The sequence below is a fragment of the Pollachius pollachius genome (genome assembly GCF_949987615.1).
Source record: "Pollachius pollachius genome assembly, chromosome: 9".
In the NCBI taxonomy this organism is placed as follows: Eukaryota; Metazoa; Chordata; class Actinopteri; order Gadiformes; family Gadidae; genus Pollachius; species Pollachius pollachius.
In genome coordinates this window covers 16,681,564-16,704,658 of record NC_136942.1, presented here as the reverse complement: position 1 = coordinate 16,704,658, position 23,095 = coordinate 16,681,564, and the positions used below count along the sequence as shown (strand labels likewise).

Genomic DNA, 23,095 nt, shown 5'->3' with positions numbered 1-23,095 from the left:
TGAACCAGCCATAAGCAAGCAGCAGCGCCATTGTGCGAATTCCCTACTAGACCAAACGAGACTCGTAATGGTAGGTAAAAACAATAGTTTATTATAGCATGCAATTGTGATGTAGAAAAAAATAAAAAGAAAACAAATTGCTTGCATGATATGGAAGCCTACAGCGATCGTTAGTTAACTTGTGTGGCGGTGCCTTATCATTTGTTTACCCTTGGGCCATGGCAACGCGATTGCTGTAGTACTCTCATTGGCTGAATCGTTGAGAACGTTTTAGAATCAATCAATATAAGTTCGTGGGGAGGCGAAGCTCTGTTCATTTGTATAGTAACAATATTAGGCCAAAACATTACTAAGAAATAGTTCATCAATGCAGGCTAAAAATATATATATACTTTTTTTTCTTCGGAAAACTAGGGATCGTCTTGCCCAAGAGGGGGAGACAGAGCAGAGCATCTGCTGGGTACGGCCACGGCCGTAACAGATTCAGATTCAGACAACGTTATGTATCCCAAGAAGGGCAATTCATTATCCAGTTCATACACATGCCTCAAAAAACTTAAAAAATCATAGACAACACGAGATAGTGAGACGTCAGAGGCCACAGATCAATGTGTCAGCACAAGGTTCATAAAGGGAGGTTTGTTTAAAGGAATGTAATAGTTATTTATAATGACTACTGCCAGCATTTAATAGCCTGTATGCGGAAGGAGTGACTGACTAAGTGTCGACTAATGATTGATACAATGACATTAGATGGTTTCAAAGACACTTTTTGGGGTTGCCTTGTAGTTCTTTCCCCTTTGCAGAGATTAACTGTTTTCAACCTTATCTTGGTTCTTCATAGAACTATGTAATGAAAGGTTCTTTAAAGAAATATTGAGCAACAGGTTCTCTGTGTAACACTTACCCTATTAGTAACCTTAACCTATTACTAACACTGACCCTATAATTAACCCTTACCCTATTACTGCTCCATATCCCAACCACAATATCTATACACTGGCCACCACAATTATGTTAATGTCTTTATTACAATTAAACAAGAATATAAATCATTAACGAAATCGTGGCAAAACATTGATTCAATGAAAAAATAGTGATCTACAGAAGTGCAACATGCATGTATATATGTCTATCAATACTACATTTATTATCAATAAGCCATGCTTTATGATAGCCCTGTGACATTGCAAAGAATTAAGGCAATGTTTGCATTTTCTTCACATTAATATAGAATCATTTATTCATTAATTGAGTCAGCACTACACAATCATGGTGCATTAGGGGAAGTGACTTTGCTAAATATATTTGTTAGTATAAGAGTGAGTGCCAGAGCCCTGTTGACAGCTAAAGGTTTGATCACAACTTGTAGGGCATTACAATCCTCTCTGGTCACATTGAAGAATCCACGAGGGGGAAGTCTTGTGGACCACCAGCGTGGCGGCTCTCTTCACGTCCTGGAGCCTGTCGGAGTCAAAGTCCACCAGGAACTCCCTAACCCCCGGCCGCATGGGTGTGAATGACAGCTCCACAGACACACGCTGGCCTGGCGCGATGCTACCACTGAGGGGGAGAGAGACACAGACACACAGACATGATGGGTAGTATTAGGAAGAGTATTAGGAAGAGTGGAGTATGGAGGGAGGAGAAGAATGGAATGGAATATTGAAGAGAAAGGTAACATGACTTAACAGACTAATTTGCCCAAAAATATTATTATTTTGCATAAAATATCTATGAAAGTATTTTACACTGCATTTGAATCATTTTATATACAAGCACTGTGTGTATATTGACTGAGAGCTCAATGCTAAACCCACTGTCAGGCCAGCATCAAATGTTTTTACATACTGGTGTTTGTATGACAATTGATCACAAATTAAGAAAACCCTTCCATATCAGTTATGTGATATGTGTTATATGTTGTATGTCATTACTGATTTATTGATTTTTTTGGACAGATACTTACGAAACACGGATCTCTTTGGTGGGAAGTAGGCCAGCCCCTTCGACAGTGAACACTCCTCGGTTCAGTGGCACTGGCAATGGATTGGTGAAGGAGATGAAGGTGGTGATTTTCCTATTTAAAATCACCAAGCCAGGAACCTGGAGAAAGGAGAGATTAGGATGTTAAATGGGGGTGTACTCCACTCTATGTCCACACTGGCTTCTGGAGTGGACGATGTTGTGGAAAAACAACACTAAAGAGAGGAGCCTGAGTTGAATTTAACTCTATTCAAATGACCTGACATCTGACCTTTAACCTGTTTATCTGCAGATAAACTGGCAATGGTTTAATGTTAATCAACAGTTATTAAGCTTTTTAGATATTAGTCATTTGGCACTGACACTTATATCAGCTTATGTCATAAAGGAGGAGGCTTAGCATCTTGCTCATGGATAGGAAACCCACCTTAATACTGAGTTTGGGCTTGCTCAGTGGGATGTTGACCATCTCCAGGATGGATTTTTCCTGGCCGGACACTCTTGCCACCCCTATCACCCGGATGATGTTGTGCTCGCTGACGCACGATGCATACCTAGTGTAGAGTAAACGCACCGTCTCCCTGTGGACTGTGTGGGGAACAGAATGAACACAACAGCAAAATAATGTAAACATAAACGACCATAGCTAGCCAAAACTTTGTACTCCATTACCATGATATAGAATATGGGAAATATGAACTACAACGTTTCTAGAGATAAACCACACCCCCTATCCACGAGTCCAAAATAGAAAGAAGACTTCAAGGCTTTGCTATACAGGGTGTAATTGGTGATTTCATACTAAATAGACAACGCCGCTGTTATGTCTCTAAACCAAGAAGGGTTGAAGTGCTGGCATTCAACCACCTACCTTTGTGAGCAGGAATGACAACATTGACCGTGCTGTTCTGGCACTCTCCAAGGTGAACTGAGTTGTAGGTGACAGCCTCTGACATCATGTCCAATTTGCAGCTGACTTCTTTGGCTCCCATGTTCTCCAACTGAGAGAAAGAAAAATGATAGATCGGTTGATGATTGGACCTAGCCATGAGCGATAACTTCACAAAGACAGCATCGTACAGGGTTATGCACTCTCTGCACCTCTATCCGTAGGACAGTGAATTACATTGTAACTTGCCTCAAAGATGACGTCAAAGTCAGTCCCGAACACAGGTTTGGCGTGCTTGATCTCCAGCTGCACGTTTGCTGGTTCATTGGCTGTGAAGAGTACATTAATAACGCATAATGAAGATGAATGCATTCACACGTTAACGTATATATTGAAGTATATATTGCTGTGATGGGACCTCTCAAGAAGCGATCAAGGGGATCAACATGGAGTCTAAGGGGGGGAGGGGGGTCAAGGGCTCCAAACCAAAGGAGATTTTTAGGTTTCATGCTGGCCGGATTCACCTATGGAGCGATCAAGTCAATCAGAATCAGAATACATACTGCTGACCATTATCAAAGCACATTCTAATTAATTTATATTTTCTGAAGAATCACCTTCTCATCGGCCTTATAAGCATGTACAAAACTTTTCAAAGAAGGTCATTTTTCTTGTTGCGGGTTACCCTCTGTGGGCGTACGAATTAAACAATTGAACATGACGTCGTTGCTCTGTGGTTGATTTGTAACAAAAGGACTCTAACCTGCACCTGGATTTGATTCCTCTTCTCCATCCGGCCCGGAGATGCGCCGCCCTGCCTTGTTGTACACCTCCCGCTCCTTAGCTGAACCTGTGGAGCAGGAGCAGATTGGGTCACCCGCAGCCCAATGGACATGGGCAGATCCACAACCTCTGCCGAGGCCAATATTAACATCAACTGTGCTCTAAACTAAACAGAATGTTTTCATTTGGATGTAGTTAGGGTTGGGGCTAACAGTGATCAATGAGAGGTTTCTTAATGTCTGTGTGTCGATCGCTGTGGCCCTTCATCCTCACCATACCATAAAAAAAGTGGAATTCAAATAATGTTATATAATCAATTTGGATCATTGTCATTATTAGTACTTCTAATTCTAGTCTTAACTTGAACAGCAACAATCAACGTGACTAATATAGGTAAGAAAAGTCTAAATCTTTAACAGTACCCTGTTCCATTCACAGGTTGCCGTTAAAGATTTAGCATTTTATACCGTTATGATAGGGTGGGCATAGCAGCCCATCATAAAGGTATAAGTGAGTATGACACTGTCTCTTGATGTCGAAATGAAACCAACCTTCTTGGTACTTGTACTGAAAGGTTATATCTTCCCTCTCGTTACCGTAAGGACTTTTGGTGCTAATGTTCCTCCCCACTTTTGCGGAGCTGGATGAAAGCTATAAAACATTTAAAAAGAAAACGCAAATGAATTTTGGCAGCAATTCTTTTTTAAAAATTAATCAAAAAGTGGTAGAAGTTATAATAAAAATGGATAAAGAATAAAGACATGCATAATGATCACCCACCCGCTTTCGCTGACCGTCTTGTCTGATTTCCCAATTGATGATGTCTGCATTCACCTCAGCAAAGACAAATGGAACATCAAACTTCACATTGAGGTCCCCTTCTTTAATGGCCTTCAAAGGACATGGGCCACAGCGATACATCCCTAGAAAGGAAAAAATACAGATTTATTAATTTATTTTTCAGTGTACATAAAGCGACTTTGTACTTAACTGGCAATAATAATCCATATAGCATACCAAACACAGAAGAGTTTAAAGAATAATCATAATATCCAAAGCATAAGTCGTTTCTTTTGCAGGACTTAAACTGATATGGGAGCACAAAGAAGTTGCAAAAGAAAATATATATATGCGTAAAGAAGCCCATTTCTAAACATGGCAAGAGGGCCATACCACTGCTCATCTCCTGAGGTGTGGGGTCCAAGACTTGCCAGCCACCATATCCATTAGGTAGATCTTCTCTCTGCATGTAAGACTCGATCCAACAATGAAAGTTCCTGACACGCAAAATAAAATAAATAAACATTATAATCACACAAAGATGTGAGTTATGTTATGAATTCCTATAGGGACTCATAATACATAACATAACAGATTTCTGTGTGAATGCATGTGCTGTGAACACGAGAGAATCCTACCAGATGCTGTCAGCATGGTTAACTTTCTGCCCATGTATGTTGTACACTCGGTCGATGGAGAGGTTTCCGTCTGTGTCATGGGCTGACTCAAAGTTTGTGATGCAGCGTGTGGGAATGCCCAGGCATCGCAGCACTGTGAGGGGACACATGACACATTAGAAAGGCTCGAGTCCCACCATGCATCAGTCTGTCCTTTATTTTGCGTCAACCAAGTTTGTGTTAACTGTAAACATTACAGTTAACACAAGTCATGTAACAATGCAAAGTTAAATTCAGGACGACGTTCAGATGAGGGTTTGATTCAGTATGTGTTTGTGTGTGTGTGCGTGTGTGTGTGTGTGTATGTGTGCGCGTGTGTGTGTCTGTGTGTGTGTGTGTGTGTGTGTGTGTGTGTGTGTGTGTGTGTGTGTGTGTGTGCGTGCGTCCGAGCGTGCGTGCGTGCGTGTGTTTATATTGTGTTATTCCTCTGACCTGTGCAGGCCACGGCTGCAAACACCCAGCATTGGCCATATTTCACTCCAGACTTGGATTTGCTCCACTTCTCAAGGATGGGCACACTGCTCATCCATTTGGTTGGCTGTACTCCACCTGTATAAGGTTCCTGCCATTTCCCCACCAATACTCCACCGTCATCGTTGGCATTCACCTGGATAAGGGGAGTTACAGCATTAAATATTATTAACGATGTAAAAGGATCTTAATGTAACTGTTTCATGCTCCTGTGCCTGTCATGTCGTTATGTAATGAACCTACATTTATACTTTATTTCTACATTGTTTTGTTTTATTTTTACATGATTCTGTATTTTATTTGTGGTCATAAGGTCATCTAATTTATTTTTGTCAATCATCAGATCAACATGCGTAGTTAGGGTTAGTGATTGGTGATAGGGCCATTCCTGATTACATGCGATATATAGTGCGGAGAATTCTGGAAGGAGGGGCTTGACTCTATCCGTGCCCGTGGATGCCTTATCGGTTGGGCGTTCTGCTTGACTCTCTCCGCTGTCGTGGATGCCTTATCATTTGGACGCGCCTTATTGTTGGATCGTTTGGACGCTCTTCACTCCCTCCGCTCTCGTGGACGCCTTATCGTTTGGACGCTCTTCACTACCTCCGCTCCCGTGGATGCCTTATCGTTTGGACGCTCTTCACTACCTCCGCTCTCGTGAATGCCTTATCGTTTGGACGCGCCTTATTGTTAGATCGTTTGGACGCTCTTCACTCTCTCCGCTCTCGTGGATGCCCTATCGTTTGGACGCTCTCCGACGCTCCGTGGTCGCGATGGACATTATTGGACTTCCTAAGCACATTCTTCTGAAAGTGAACCTTGGTGTTTAGGAAAGAGGGAAAAAGTAGTGTTACTTTGTGAACTATGAAAACCTTGATGCTGAAGCTTTTCAGATAAATATTCGAAACTCATCCAAGACTCTCTACCTGCCTTTGCTGCCATTTTAACAAGTAACAGTTATTATTTCATTATTTATTAAAACTGTTATTTTAATGAAAGAGTCCTAACGCCACAAGTTTCAGTGCCAGACACAAACAGTAACTTACTTTGGATTTCTTCAGGAAAAAAAATATTTTAGTTACTACTATTTTGGTCATGCACATCCGTATACAACCAGTTCTGCGACCTGGTTCTGCGTTTGGCTCTGTTGTCCTGATGCAACACACACATAAAAATAACTAATGGTGGAAGTGGGTGTATATCTCCTACCATGGCAACGACTGCCCTGCTGATGTAGACAGGATCCCATCGCTGACGCATGTCGTTTGGGGGGTCTGACCTCGCTGGCTTAAAGCGGTCAAGGATCTCAAAGCAGATGTCCATCACATTGTCTTCAAACTGAGAATGTCACAAAGGGACAGACAGCAAATGTTGGGAGTGTCATACAATTTAGAAAGAGAGAAGAAATGACTGATATTGATACTATATCATAATAGTCATAATATAGGAATTATCCAACTGTGTGTGTGTGTGTGTGTGTGTGTGTGTGTGTGTGTGTGTGTGTGTGTGTGTGTGTGTGTGTGTGTGTGTGTGTCTGTGTGTTTTCTGTGTTACCTGTCCGAAATTCCATGGCAACCCTCTCATCCAATCCGCACTCCCAGTGAAAATGCGACCATTCTCGTTCATAATGTATTCCTTGAGCAGACTCTCATCAGGGAAGTACACGGCATCATCTAATAACGCACACACACACACAAAGTTGATATGAACCTCCATATTTATATACGTGCTTCTGGGTAATGGGGATGTGCTGCAGAAGTGAAATGACATGTGAAAGGTCAAGTACAGATTCATTATCTTTTTAAGATTTTAGATGTATGTGGATGTTCCGTTTATTTGTGCACATGTAATGTGTCTGTTTGTGCGAGTGTTTACTAGTATTACCTTTGCACCAGGGATTAAACAGCAAGTACATTTTGGTAAAGTCCGTCCTCTCCAGAAGTTTATTCCCTGACATCAGTTCAACAGCCAAGCGGTACTCGCCAACGGCAGCACGGGCGGGACTGTACACAGTCAGCAGTAATTCGTTCTTCGCGCTCTGCTGGTGTAACCACCACTTGTCATTGGACCCTCCAGTTGTTCGCTTTCTGATCACAATATCATCGTTGTTTTTATCTGTGGAAATGCAAGGTAGGATACAGAAATAGGTTTCAAATTGGTAATCTGAAAATTCCCGTCGAACTTTAAGTGCAACGTGCCGGTGAATTGTGTCATTAATTACCATGTGTGCTCGTAGAAGGAATATATCAAGTTTTTTTTTTGTTACTGCCAGCAAGTGATGCAACTAGCAAAGTAATATAGCTGCGCAGCACGCATTGCACAATATGGTCATAAGGGGGAAACTTAGGCTCCCACCCTGACAGAATGCAACATGGGTGGTCAATGAGCTGTCAAGATGTTACTCCGTAAGAAGTTGTCAGTCAGCATGCTTCCAGCAGCGATGGCGTGTTACGTGGTGTATGTGTTTGTCCAACTTAGTCCAACTTAAATTATTCTCATGCTCACAACAGTAATACATTTCCTTCATACTTCACACACACATATATTAATTGGTTTAGCTACTTTTGCTACAGAAATAACCTGTTTTATTTTCTTACCATATTTTTTTTGTAGGATAGGCCATTCATGAAAAGCTAATTCAATGTGTTCCCTAGGCCTAGTTACCACTCTATCCCCGATGGAGTTACTGAGGGATTTGATTTGTGCTATGGATTGTGTATCAAAAAGGTTCGGTATCCCAAACAAAGGAAGGGCAGCAGGCATACACATTGCGGCAGGATAAGTTGTTGAAGTTGTGCAACCCTTTTGAAAAAAAGTTGGTCAAATAAATATTTGAAATGTTAAAGGAATAGAGCAACAAGAAGTGAGACTCTTCAATTCACACAGCTCTATTTCATATGACCATCTCTGCATTGAGGCCTTGAGTTGCTTACCCTGCTTTAAGACCAGGGCCAGCTCATGGCCGGACTGCAGCGGGTCGGAGAGGTGCACCGTCAGGGAGAAGGCTTGTCCCCGCCGAACAATCAAACGCTTCCTATCAATCTCCTCAGTTCGGTGTGCCCGGTTGTTTTCCTGGCCTCTCAGATCAACACCAGCAATTAAACCTTAAAATGAAAATCAGAGACAGGATGTTAAGGAGTAAAACACAGCTATGTGTTGTTTGGCTATAGTGGGATGACTGTCCTGATGAATTCTTTATGTGGAGGCCCAGTGCCTCAGATCTGCTATAGTAGGTCTATTAGTTTATGAAATGTGGATTGGTCATATCACACACTAGTGCAGTGTTAGACGCGAGAGAGAGAGAGAGAGAGAGAGAGAGAGCGAGAGAGAGAGAGAGAGAGAGAGAGAGAGAGAGAGAGCGCGAGAGAGAGAGAGTAATTGATTCAAAGGACAGGCGAGGAAAACGTGAGATGAAAACCAATGTTAGAATGCTACTCACGGTTTGTGTGGGCCATTATCTTTGCTTAATTCTTCCCAAGAGTTGCTCTTACACTAGTCCAAGTTTTCAGCGCTGGGCTCTAACCTACTTCTCATCAAGACGCTGTATTTATACAGAACTGAACTGCTCTCAGCCCACATCCAGACACACACACAACTTGACCTCTTGACCTTGGACATAACTTTCTTAACACACCCACTAGCATCCCTATTTTCACATCCTCCTTCGGATTTTTGGTTATCTACATAATAAAAAACCGGAAGTGATGAGGGAGGGGAAGATAATGAGTTTGAATATTTCAACATTCTTAGGTTTTAGCATTATTGGTCATATTGTTATTTGCTTCCCCATACCGTCACTGTATGGTATGTATGTACACAGAGCGCGTGTGTCAAAGGATAGGCGATTGTAGGCGAGTTACAATCCTATCGGATCCTATAGGAGTTACAATCCTATAGGATTGTCAGTAGACAGGATTGTAACTGTCTACTGACACGGTGCTGAAATGTGCTCCGCACTGAGGGAGACGCAGGAATGTCGCAGGAAAATGGGGTTAAAAAGCGTTAAAATATCTTCCCTTCAAGGCCAACAGTAGAGTAGCCTACGAAAAGAATAGACTGCAATCATTTGAATGCTAAAGATATTGAAACACAATTGATTAGGCCTAGGCCGACATATGTATCGGTCCTAATCCTGAATGCACTGTGCGTACATTTTTTCACGGCATTTTACCCCCTTCCATGTTACAAAAATCTAAAATAGCTTGTGTGACAATTAGGTGCTGATTTTTTAAACATGCTTTGCGCAGAAAGGAGAGCCGACTTTATCTGATCCGCATAAGGTTTCATTGATTGGCGCGCATTCTCTAGTCTAGAATATGTGTAGACATTAAAAATGCAACGTTCCATTCATTCATTATCATTCAAACGCAGAGGCTAGGCATTGACACACGGCTACTGCTGACCCAATTGGGAGAGCTTGGTCTAGATCCTGCCCATATTGTTGGGCAATGGGCAGGATGATGTAGGCCAGGGGTCAGCAACCTTTTCAACTTGCAGTGCCAGGTTTACATTTTCTCGTTAATGAGTGTGCCTTAAGCAACAATATATTAAAAATTAAGCTGAATTATGACACAGCGACCAAAAACATTTCCAGAAGACCTGGAATTGTACTATTTCCATATAGTCCACAATCATGCATCAACATTTTAAATGTTTTTTTGGTTGTTATATTTGCAACATGGACTTACAAATTATAATTACATATGTCCCATCTTAAAACACCATTTTCAGAAACTCATTCAAAAACATATTTGCACTGTGAGAAATGTAAAAAACGAGAATATGAGAATGTTGGAACCATCCACATCAATACCTTTACGACATATACAGCTTTGCAAAACCATGTGAAGGCGATGCATACAGGCCACTTGCAACAATATGTTAAATATTTTCTTCTCTATTAATCACAACATAGGTTTAAAAAATATTAATTGATCCCATTTCAGAACACTGGTTTCTGTAACTAATTTAAACATATTTGCACTGGGAGGAAATGCCCAAAACAGAATAAAGGGCAAAAAAAATCGGTAGTAATGATTATGCTGCCGCATTGTGCTGTGATTTTTTTTAATAATGATAATAAAAGAAAAAAAAATATATATTTTTTTTTAAGTGTGCCAATGATTATGCTGCCCCGTGCCAGTGGTGGCACGCGTGCCTAGGGTTGCCGACCCCTGATGTAGGCTATAGGTCTTTTTACGCTGCCAAGCCGGTTCGGTCGCAGCTTGGCAGTGTTTCGTGTGATGTAATCTGGTTCACATTCCGTTCCGTTTATTGTATGGTCTTGCCATCTTGAGATTCTGCAGGATTGTCTGAAACGTAAATCTTAGTGGTTCGTGTAATGTAATCTGGTTTCACATTCCGTTCCCGTGTTGTCTGTAGTTTGGTTTGGGCCTGTTTTCCTTGACCCCCTGTGGAGCGCAGAGAAACACAGGGTGATAAGGAACAGCCGCAACCACCTTTTATGACCTCTTAAGGAACTTCAATCAATAGATTAACATCTGGTTAACAAAGGCTTTTGGTTCATTGGGGGACAGCTGCCCTCAAGGATCCGATCTAAGTGTATAAGAACTCCTGACTTTAGCCACTCAGTGGACTTCTCCTTGCGCACCTTTAGAGAATGAAGTGAGGGAACGTTAACATTTCGGAGTTAAAGTAGAGGGTTTTTGGTGCGCTCCCGACGGCAAGCCATACTTACAGGCCTGGGCCTCGTTTCCCGATAACGATGGATCTTCGCTCGTACGATCGTTCTCACGATGGATCTTGCGAACCATCGTGAATTTCTTTGGAGCGTTTCCCGAAACTCCTCTTAACATGAACGCGCGTTCACTGCACTCACAACGTTCGTAGGATTGTAACTGTCTACTGACACGGTGCTGAAATGTGTTCCGCACTGAGGGAGACGTAGGAATGTCGCAGGAAAATGGGGTTAAAAAGCGTTAAAATATCTTCCCTTCAAGGCCAACAGTAGAGTAGCCTACGAAAAGAATAGACTGCAATCATTTGAATGCTAAAGATATTGAAACACAATTGATTAGGCCTAGGCCGACATATGTATCGGTCCTAATCCTGAATGCACTGTGCGTACATTTTTTCACGGCATTTTACCCCCTTCCATGTTACAAAAATCTAAAATAGCTTGTGTGACAATTAGGTGCTGATTTTTGAAACATGCTTTGCGCAGAAAGGAGAGCCGACTTTATCTGATCCGCATAAGGTTTCATTGATTGGCGCGCATTCTCTAGTCTAGAATATTTGTAGACATTAAAAATGCAACGTTCCATTCATTCATTATCATTCAAACGCAGAGGCTAGACATTGACACACGGCAACTGCTGACCCGATTAGGAGAGCTTGGTCTAGATCCTGCCCATATTGTTGGGCAATGGGCAGGATGATGTAGGCTATAGGTCTTTTTACGCTGCCAAGCCGGTTCGGTCGCAGCTTGGCAGTGTTTCGTGTGATGTAATCTGGTTCACATTCCGTTCCGTGTATTGTATGGTCTTGCCATCTTGCGATTCTGCAGGATTGTCTGAAACGTAAATCTTAGTGGTTCCTGTAATGTAATCTGGTTTCACATTCCGTTCCCGTGTTGTCTGTAGTTTGGTTTGGGCCTGTTTTCCTTGACCCCCTGTGGAGCGCAGAGAAACACAGGGTGATAAGGAACAGCCGCAACCACCTTTTATGACCTCTTAAGGAACTTCAATCAATAGATTAACATCTGGTTAACAAAGGCTTTTGGTTCATTGGGGGACAGCTGCCCTCAAGGATCCGATCTAAGTGTAGAAGAACTCCTGACTTTAGCCACTCAGTGGACTTCTCCTCGCCAACCTTTAGAGAGACGCAGGTCGAACGCTCATCTGAGGCCTCAGATTATTGTATTGTATGCCTGTTATGTTGTTTGTTGATGCATGTTGTGATGTATCTTTGTTCGTACTTTTATTACAAATATATATGACCACCAATTGCCTGCAAGTATTGTGTGCTTTTTGCATCTAAATATCTCATCTGTCTTAGACGCAATATATGATAGAGATATTGCCACGGCATTATCTACCACTCGATGAACTGGGATTTGAGTAGGGCAGGATGATGACCGGAGATGGATGGCAGGTGTGCATGTCCAACAGGTGTAGAGCCGCGGAAAACTAGGGATCGTTTTGCCCAGGAGGGGGAGACAGAGCAGAGCATCTGCTGGGCACGGCCTCGGCCGTAACAGATCAGATTCAGCCAACCTTATTTATCCCAAAAAGGGCAATTAATTTGACGCTTATCCGGTCCATACACATGCCTTAAAAAAATTAAAAACTCAAGACAAGACAAGATAGTTAGAGGTCAGAGGCAATAAGTCATAAGTGCATAAGTCAGCACAAGGTTCATACAGGGTGGTTTGTTTAAAGGAATTTAATAGTTATTTATAATGACTGCTGTCAGCCTTTAATAGCCTGATAGCGGCCTTAGGACGCCGGGCTGAGGACATTCAGTGAACTCATTAGACAGATCATTGTCTGATTGGCTGATAATTCTTTTGACTTTCTGGGCCACCAGTTTCTCCCAGAGGGAGCATGTCTCTTTGCTGGGCTTGAATTATCTTCGAGCATACTTTGACAATACCATTTCAGCTATTCTTGCCCTTCACAGACAATCCATTAAACCAACAAATAAAGGAAAACGTTAGAAGACCTTCAATAAATGATTGATACAAATGGCATTAGATGGTGGCAAAGATACTCTTTTGGGTTGCCTTGTAGCTTTGTCCCCTTTGCAGAGATAAACTGCTTTCAATCTTATCTTTGTTCTTCATATAATTATATAATAAATGGTTCTTTAAAGAAATATTGAGTAGCAGGTTCTCTATGTAACTCAAAAACGTTCTGCAATGGCATCGTAAAGAACATAAATGGTTGGTTGTTCAAAGAACACCCATTTTGTGGAATTCAAAAAGGTTCTCCTATGGCCTCATCCCAAATAACCTTAATTGGTTTTTCATATAACCATATAACTAATGGTTCTATATAGCACAACCGTGAGTAAAAGGTTATTTGTTGGACTAAAAAAGGTTGTCCAATGGCAAAATTCAAAAGAATCATACTCTTGATCTTTTCTACACTTTCACTCTAGAGAAGTGTTATCCAGACCGATTTTGTGCCTCCAATAGGCAAACATTGGCGTTTAAATTTGAATGTGAGTTATAGAACCCCCTATGGATGTTACCCATCTGGATGCGCTAGGGGGCAGTGTCACATTTGTTGACTAAGAATTAAGTGGTCAGTGGATAAGATACATCGATACATGAGTACATCATGGACCTAGGAGTACATACGATGTATGGATGTATAGAACCAAGAACCATATTTATGATAGAACATTTATGTTGGGAAATAAGTGTTCAAATGGCACCGCATGGGCCAGCACTGGACATTGTACCTACTAAATGAAGCAGCGGAAGTATAACCACTTGTATAACATCCTGCTTCCTAATACATTCATATATTCACTGTTCAAATCGATGTAATATTGAGTTTCAAAATTACATTTAGCGGCCTTCAAACAACATGTCAGGATGGCCGAGCGGTCTAAGGCGCTGCGTTCAGGTCGCAGTCTCCTCTGGAGGCGTGGGTTCGAATCCCACTTCTGACATTGCTTTTTCATTTAATTTAGTTGGCATAATGAACATTCTTGTAAAGAATATTGTGTCAATATTGTCTAAAGATTTTGTGTCAATATTGTGCAAGACAACCTTTTTATTAGGAGGCTTAATTTCAGCTAAATGCATTCTTTCAACTCTGCTTCTCAATGCAAAAATAAAATCGAAGCTTTACATTATGTACAATTTGTCCTCTTTTAATTGAGTCCAACTGCTGATAATAACCCTTTATAATTGTAATATTGTTTGAGGTTCAATAAACGGTATCCCTGATTCCTAAACGGGTATGTAGCAGTGTCCGTAAGTACCAGACACTCAGCACTCGAGTTGAGGGGGGATGAGGGGGGATGGCATCCCCCTTTGAAACAGCCATCCCCCTTCCCATCCCCTGCTATTTTATCAATTAATGTGGAAATATTACCGCTATTTCATTATAGTGGTTTCCTTTTTCAATTCGGCGCAACGTTGCTTTTCCCAGGGACAGATTTGACAGCGACACTGCATACTCGGGCAGTATGCTATTGCGCAAGCACGCAAGCACGCTTGCTGCGCGCCTGCGTACTTGCGCAATAGTGCCTTCACGAGCTCTCATTCCACACCGTACGAGACAGACACTGGTAGCGTGAAGCCGTCTCTGCACCTCAGACATCGCTTCCGCAGACAACTCTGTCCCCTTTTCTCCCTTTCATTCCAACCCGTGAGCAACGCTAGTCTCCCTTCTCTGCCGAATGCATTTTTGAAAAAAAGAATAAGAATCAGTTTTTAAAATCCTTAAAAGTGATGCATGCCTCGAATCGTGTGATGCGTCCGATGAGCAGCGTTTTTGGAGATAAAATAATAATAATAATAATAATAATAATAATAATAATAATAATAATAATAATAATTATCACACCGTTGGTCTCCCACCATATGCGCTGTTATCAGCACAAATGATCTGTCCCTAAAAGTTAAAATCCACCATCCCCCCTGGCTTTTTTTTACAACTCGACCGCTGCAGACACTGTAACTAAGGCAACACTGTCAGGCACTGAAACTGGTTGTATGTCATGTGTCATGCAACGTCAGTACAACCCATATTCCCCCCGCCTCCCCCACATACACACTCGATGTTAATGTATTACTTAGTCAGGACTCCAGCACACAGCCTCTAGGGCCTTATCAGGGGCGGGGATAGTAGAAAAACAGCACTAGGGGAACACACATACAAAGAGCATGAGAGAGAAAATAAGAGAAATCTCCCACAACCTTTGATGAAGCACCTGACACTGAGAGGTGCAGCTACTGACCTGTGCACTACTTCGTTGGGTTTTCTATATAAACTCAAATGAATTGTGCTTGTCTACCTGGATACAGGATACTTCGAGCAGACTTTGATCACAACAGGAACCTTCTCAGCTTTCCAAATCTACTTTTGATTATGTGTTCATTTGGATGTGATTTGGTCAAAGGGGCGTTTTTTCTTTTTAACGTTTAGCTTCTCTTGGAAGTATTGACTTCTCTAAATCCATTCATACAGTTAGAGTTGGGGGAAGAAAAGCAGAATTTCAAGAGATTTTTACAGAAGGGTTACTTTAATCTGAGGAGTGTTTCCCATCTACAAAGAAGATTATCTCCTTTTGTTGGAATTATTTAGGAAAAGATACACACTTGCAGAGATGGCCGAGTTCCCATCCAAGGTGACCACAGAGACCAGTGCAGCCAAGTCAGACGGCGGCCAGCAGGGGGGAAACAGTCTGCGGGGGTTGGTTGCTGGTGTAACCATAAGGATGGACCAGTCCTTTATCAGAAGCATCCCTGCTATGCTCATGTTGGTGGAAATAGTGAGTGACTTCATCTCCAAAATGTGATTGTCCACATGTTACTAGCCTGCACCTTTCCTCTGCCCCAATGCCCCAATGCAGCTCTGCATGGTGCATGTCATTTTTTTATTAGTTTGTTTTGTGCTACTTCCAGCTTACTCTCCTTACAGCTTAATATGTAAAAAATAATAATTTTGTATGATAGAAGCTTTTTTATATTCTGAGTCACCCCATCCATTTGCCAAGGCAGCTGGTACACAAGTAGCCTGCTCTGTCACGATCTTTGCTCCCTTGAGGCCCTCTCTGTTTGCTCTCACACCCCTCTCGGGTATGCCATTAATCGTTCTGTAATGCAGTAAAGGGAACAGGACTATGTCCCCGTATCCAAGAAGGCCCTAATGAAGAGGGTAAGACCTAAGATAAAGAGAGCTAGATGTAGGATACACGGAACTAGATTTAGGTCACATGGATCTAGCTGTAGGACACGTGGAGCTAGGTGTAGAATGTATATAGCGAGATGTAGGATACATCTAGACGTAGGAGGTACCTAAGATGTGGGATACAGCAAGCTAGATGTAGGACACTTGAAGCTAGATGTAGCAAAATGCACGATACAGAATTACTGTAGGGCACGTGGAGCTAGAAGTCAGGCTATATATATAGCTAGATATAGGATACTGAGCTTCTGTAAAAGATTGGGGTCTTGTAGAGGTCAGCGCAACTACCTGCATTTGTGTTTGTTTGTGTGTGTGTGTGTGTGTGTGTGTGTGTGTGTGTGTGTGTGTGTGTGTGTGTGTGTGTGTGTGTGTGTGTGTGTGTGTGTGTGTGTGCGTGTGTGAATGTTTTTCTCTGCATTTCTGTGAGCTGAAACACAATCTCGAAATAAATAATAGACTCCATTTACCTATGGCAACAGAAAATGTGTGTGTGTGTGTGTGTCAAGGTGTTTTTGTTTGTGTGTGTGTGTGTGTGTGTTTGTGTGTGGGTTGTGTCAATGTGTGTGTGTGGGTGTTTTTGTGTTTGTGTGTGTGCGTGTGTGTGTGTGTGTGTGTGTGTGTGTGTGTTGGAGGGGACATGTAATATTCCATATTGATCTTCCTCCATGTCCCCTCTACCACACCAGGTGTCAGGCCTGCTCCAGTGGACGCTGATAGCCAGTGCCTACTCTTGGGCACTGGCAGTGTACGGCTGGGTAATGTTTGTGGCCGTCACCCTGTGGCTACTCACCACCCTGCTCTTCTGCCTGATCCTCTTCGGGTTCCAGAGTAAACTCATCTGTGTGCCCTGGCCCCTGACGGTATAGGCCCCTCACATGTCTGTCTCATGCTTTGTGTCTTGTCTCATGTCCCATGTTTTGTATTTCATTCTCATGTTTTGTGTCCTCTGTCTTCTCATTCTCCATCTCCCAGCCGCTACTTTTCTAAATGTGTTGCTCTCAGAGATAAAACAAAAAGAACAGGGACCAAAATCCAAAGTATCCTTCACTGGGCCAAACTCAGATACTGAGTAAGATCCACGATGAAAATAAACAAGCTACACCTAAATAGAGAAGATAAAATTTGTGGCTCATCTCCCATGTCTTGTGTCTCAAGTTTTCTCTCTCATCGCTTGTGTTGTGGGTTGTGTCTCATTCTGTGTCTTCTGTCTCATGTCTTAGTCTCGTGTGTGTCCCATGGACATTCAACATGTCATGGGTGTGTTTGGATATTTAAAGTAAATTGTTTGATCATTTCTCACAGGTGATGTCGTACCAAGCTGTAGCCGCTATTCTGTGCCTGACGGCGTTCCTGGCCAATGCAGCGTCGGTCAACCAATATCAATTAAGCGGTTTCCTTCATGGACATTTTGGAGCCGCTGCAGTAAGGCAGATAAGACCTACACACATACCCTCCTAAACAATGACATCCACATATGCACACATATGCACACATTCGCACACATACACACTCTTTCTCTTTCTCTCTCTCTCTCTTTCTCCCTCCCTCTCTCTAACCAATATCAGATCAAATGCCTGATGTTTGTCACTGAAGGTAAAAAGGGCCAGGGCAAAGGTCTGTGTAGTGAAGGTGTAACTAAGGAAGGAACACCTTGCAAGAGGGGGTGAGGAAGTATTGAAAAGTACACAGCCACGCATTCAACCTCAAATCCATTTTTATATTTCACTGTTGTATTATATGTGTTACCCTCCACAGCTGCCTGTTAGGTAGCCTGGGTCTCAGACGATTCTGTAAGACACTATTTTTTCTGGCAAAAATAAATTTTAGAAAGTGAAACATTCAAGCATTAAACTTGGAATCTACTGATGAGGCTGCCTGTTGGGCTATGTGTGTGCTTATTACGGGGTGACCACAACGATGGCAGTTTCACAAACTTAAGACATACAATAAGAGAGAGGGAGGATACAGCTATTTCAAAATTCAAAGGCTGTGAAACCATAACAACTTATTAACAACCACTCACAACTTTATTCAACAGTTTTTCTAAGGAGAAAACTGAAGAACTGAACTTATGTTGCATGTTTTGTGATTTGTGTGCAATGTCTTGTGTAACATATCTTGTTTTTTATGTCCTGTCTCATGTATTGTGTTTTGTCTCATGTTTTGTGCCTTGCGTCTCATGTTGTCTCTCATGTCCTGTGACCCATGTCTTGTGTCTCATATTTCTGTGTCCTGTGTCTTGTCTCATTTCTCGTGCTTTTGTTTTTCATGTCTCATAGTTTGTGTCAGTTTGCATAGAATGAGGTGGCAGTTGGCAGGTGGCAGAAGTTAAAATTGAGGAAACGGCCATTGCAGTATTCAAAGGCTGTGTTTCTGTACAAAGGCTGTCAAACACACAAGAGAAAGAGTTTGAGAGAGAAAGAGAGAGAAATAAATAAAGAGAGTGGATGGTGGTTTATCCATGCCAATGTGCAAAGTTCATATCCGTTTACAACTTGACCAACGATAAAAAAAAAAGGCCCAACAGCTGCCTACTGTACCATCTACCTTTTAAATAAGTAAACATGTGACATCTCATCATCCACCTACTTGTGAAGAGGTTGCAAAGGGCTTTTTTTATTTGTATTCCTAAATGTGATACAATGTACCTGATACTCATGTCCATCATCTTGTGGTCTCTCTCTCTCCCCTCTCAGTTCTTTGGGGCGGTGACGACCGTAGCCTATGGCGCCAGCACTTACTTCTCCTACCTGGACTGGAGGGGAGACGGAGGAAATGCCGCATCAGGCACTGGGCCCTCATAGAACTCAAGACACACCCTCTATCGGAAGAACGATCTAAAGCCTGAGTGGTTTCTGGGGGAACCTTAGCTGGAAGGGTGAAGACCTAAGTCCTTTTACACACATTTCCATAACCAATACATACAGCTCTGATCATTGGTATTGGAAAAATCTAAAAAGTGCCTGGCATGCATTGAAATGCATCCTATTTAAAATAAATGTAGCCATGCATCCTATTTAAAGTTTTGAACTACGCAACTGTTTACAAATGGAAAGGCTCAATGAAGTGAGTACAAAGCAGTCAACGGCTGTAGTAATATATGGATAATATACCTTGCTTATACTCAGACCATCAATCACAAATGAAAAGGAAACTCTTTACAATAAGGTTACATTAACTACAATACCATTAATTAATATTAGTTAAAGCAGTAATGAGCATTATTATATAGCTTTAGCATAGAGGTGAGGGTTTGTCGGTCAGGGTTAACCCTAGCCAAATTAAACATACATGAATACCTTTGTTAACATGAACACCATTAGTAAACATGACATACATTAAATCTTAATTAACTGGTAATGCTTCTACCAGCATTAATTGAAGTTAATGGTTAATTAATGTACCCTTATTGTATAGTGCTACCAATTAAAATAACAATCAGCAGTTTACATAATTAACAATGATTCTAGATGTTTATTCTGTGGTTCTGTACATTATCAAAGTACTGTGAGTATTTCAAGGCAAAAATAAAACCTTTTTCATTGATATAATTGCATATACTTTTATTTAGTTTTGTGCCTGCCAAAATATGTCTTGTTCGTTTTTTTTACTTACTGTGCATAACAAGGAATGATTTGTACATGATTATTTGAAAGACATCTTTATTTTAAATAACGTGTACAAATAACAAAGATCTATATTACAAATGAACAACACACATCTTACAATTACAATACCTATGTTGATGTGTAAGCCACGTTTTCATCTTAAACAAAATAAGTACATTTCCAACACTTGCTGATCAATCCACAAATGCATGTGAATATCACATCAAACATTACATCCACAGGCACCACATTTGACACCTCATGATAACTCACATTCCAGCGAGCATTTCCCATGAGCACGGCATAGCATTCTGTGAATTCTATGAAACACTTTTGTTTTCAAGCAATGCCTGTAACCAGTTATCAGGATAGAATAGCCAAGAAACAAAGCCAAAAAATTTTCACGTAGTGCAACTAAAAGGGTTCACTGGGACCAGCTTTGCCATGTGTGTCACGAAGTTCCGGTTGATCCAATATGTCTGCTGCATCCTGTGCAACTCAAAGGGGTGACCACCAGGCCCTGGCTCAGGTCCAGCCCTTTCCCCTCCTTCTCCTTAACACACACACACACACACACACACACACACACACACACACACACACACACACACACACACACACACACACACACACACACACACACACACACACAGGTGTTAAGGAGAAGTAAAAGTAAAAATAGTAAAGACAATTACTAGTATGTCATCTAATTATTATTTTTAAAGTAGCTTGTGTTGCATGCTTATAATTATTTTACCTTAAAAAATATATTAAGGTATTAAGATGAAGGTTCAGATGAACACTGCTTGAGCAGGCTATAGTATACAATATAGGCATTGTCGAAAAATCTTGGCTATATTGAAAATTGCTATTTGTTTGATCAAGCATTGATCAATAGTAACCTATTATTTTGGATATAGGTGACCACTTACTGCTCTGTAATCTAGAAACATCTCCTTGAAGGTCAAGAAGTCAGTGAAGCTGAGCAGCATGTCGAAGATATCCACAGGTACCTCTTCTTTATGTTGCCTGGAGAGTTGTGAGAAGGTGGGACAGAGTCACCAATGAGGACAACAATCAACAGAAATACCCATTATCGGCCAGTGTGCCACTTTGTTATCGAAAATACACCCTATACGTCCTGGAAGTAAGTGAGGTGTCATATACCCACGTTCACTATGTAAAGTGCCTTATAATATAAATGAAATTAATTGTACATTTATATTAATCATTCAGGATCAACAAAACGAGTATATAAAGATTTGACTTTCTGTCACACAATATTTCCAGCCGCACCATAAAAATCCTAGTCTGTTCCAGGAAGAGGTTTTAATGGGAGCCTTACATCAGAAGGTGTGTGAAGGCAGTCATGTTGAAGCTAGGGATCCTCTCCATCAGCTGCTGCTCCAGGTGCTTCTCCAGCAGGTCCACCTGGACACAAAATCCTCCCTCGTCAGCGGGGGAAAACAACCCCTGACCGGAACCACTTATATTGTGGTGAACAAACTATCAGCCAAGCGGTAAAACAGATTACAGACCTATAGATGACGCGTGTTCCTCAAACACGGGCGTGGGTTCTGAGTAAGAGCATGTGTGGACCTGCGGTGCAGTTGCGACAGGGGCGTACATACGTAATCGTTGAATATGGGCGTGTAGCTGAGCTTGTTCTCGTCCGAGTCCTCAAACTCCAAGTAGTGTTTGTCCATGAAGCTCCGCTGGAGCTGCTGGAACTCCCCCTCTGCGGACCACCAGAGACAAGAAGACCAGGTTCAGAACTGATACCTGGGGTCCCCTTACATTGGCTGGAGTAAACAAGAGTGTTGCCAACAATACCAGCTGGCCACTATGGAACACACAACACCCATGCCCTTTTAACTTGCCGTAGCAGCTGTTGTTTTACATTATTAAAGCACAGTCCACTGCTATTCATATTGACACCAATATGAGGCAAACAAGTAAAAGAGTATTTGTTTCTGAGGGGAGTGAATTAGTGGCGTTGTTTCCATCATGACACCGTGTGTACGCAGTGATGAATGTATTGAGGGATGTTGCGAGGAATGCAGTTGCATTAACCCAACCCAAGGAATGTGTTCATGAACATGGCTGACCACCTCTATGAGGCATTCTGACTACTATCCAGCTGATGTTTGCTAATAACAGCTGTGACCAACAGGGTCAAAGAGATTCATGTAACACCGCCTCTTTGCATTTATTTACAATTGGGAGTGAGAAATCTGACCCATGATGATGTCCTCTATCCTCCCTATGACGGCATCGAAGGCTGCGTCTGCTGCGGACGAACTGGAAGAGAAGGACAGACGCACTCGCATGTCCAAATGGTACATTCATTGACAATACACTGACTGTACATTTACCACAGCATACAGACAGAACAGGGCCGAATAGCCTACATATAAGGAACGTCATGAAACGTAGGCCTACCTAGAAAGGGCAAAGTTTTCCTCGTCTTCTTCCACCATCTCAACCATGCTATCCTCAAAATCCAACAGATCTGAAAATAAGAGCAATTAAGTGAACAGATTCTAGTCACAGCCGTGGAGAAGAGGATTCACGTAAGACACTAGTAGGGGTCACTTTAACGAATAGCGTAATGACCTCTTTTCTTTTAACACAACAGAAGCTTTAATTTCCCAAACGTAAACATTCTTCATCGTATTCACTAGCATACCTGCTAATGTTAGCAATGATGAAAGGCATTAAAGAAGCTCTTTACCTTAGCCAGTATGTAGGTACTTTCAAAATATAGGGAAATTAAGTAACATCATTCATTTACCAAGTTCTTTGACATCCATTTTATCTTCTCCGCAATTTGAAAAGACGCCGTAGACCAATTACGCACGCAGTTCTGTTGCCAAGGAAACGAGTAAAGCATGTGCGTCCGTACTTTTTCCTCCGGGCGACAATCTTCTCTCAAAACGTTCCACAGCGTGTAGACAGCAGATTAACAAATCATATTTTTTAGGTGTGTTGGATTGTATATCGTCATGTGAGGCC

General features: G+C 41.8%; 3 protein-coding genes across 3 annotated transcripts; 1 reads left to right on the top strand and 2 right to left on the bottom strand.

Annotated features, from left to right (window-relative positions):
* Positions 1-1,301: 1,301 nt before the first annotated feature.
* On the bottom strand, positions 1,302-9,041 carry LOC307080370 (protein-glutamine gamma-glutamyltransferase 2-like; the record flags this gene model as incomplete). Its single annotated transcript, XM_079743049.1, has 16 exons — positions 1,302-1,563; positions 1,970-2,106; positions 2,414-2,574; positions 2,858-2,987; positions 3,125-3,192; positions 3,645-3,725; positions 4,210-4,309; positions 4,439-4,581; positions 4,832-4,935; positions 5,077-5,209; positions 5,548-5,722; positions 6,796-6,924; positions 7,141-7,259; positions 7,471-7,701; positions 8,520-8,690; positions 9,026-9,041. The coding sequence occupies 16 exons, from the start codon at positions 9,039-9,041 to the stop codon at positions 1,377-1,379; spliced, it is 2,085 nt and encodes a 694-aa protein (XP_079599175.1). The 3' UTR covers positions 1,302-1,376.
* A 6,850-nt stretch (positions 9,042-15,891) lies between these two features.
* Positions 15,892-19,886, top strand: pllp (plasmolipin; the record flags this gene model as incomplete). The annotated part of the gene is made up of 4 exons (XM_079742689.1): positions 15,892-16,056; positions 17,159-17,332; positions 17,775-17,894; positions 19,169-19,886. The coding sequence occupies 4 exons, from the start codon at positions 15,892-15,894 to the stop codon at positions 19,274-19,276; spliced, it is 567 nt and encodes a 188-aa protein (XP_079598815.1). The 3' UTR covers positions 19,277-19,886.
* A 242-nt stretch (positions 19,887-20,128) lies between these two features.
* Positions 20,129-22,955, bottom strand: arl2bp (ADP-ribosylation factor-like 2 binding protein). The gene is made up of 7 exons (XM_079743018.1): positions 22,875-22,955; positions 22,523-22,592; positions 22,320-22,381; positions 21,712-21,818; positions 21,426-21,511; positions 21,013-21,109; positions 20,129-20,633 (listed from the first exon to the last, which is right to left on the bottom strand). Exons 1-7 carry the CDS (start codon positions 22,891-22,893, stop codon positions 20,532-20,534), a joined length of 543 nt encoding a protein of 180 aa, XP_079599144.1. The 5' UTR covers positions 22,894-22,955; the 3' UTR covers positions 20,129-20,531.
* Positions 22,956-23,095: the final 140 nt, after the last annotated feature.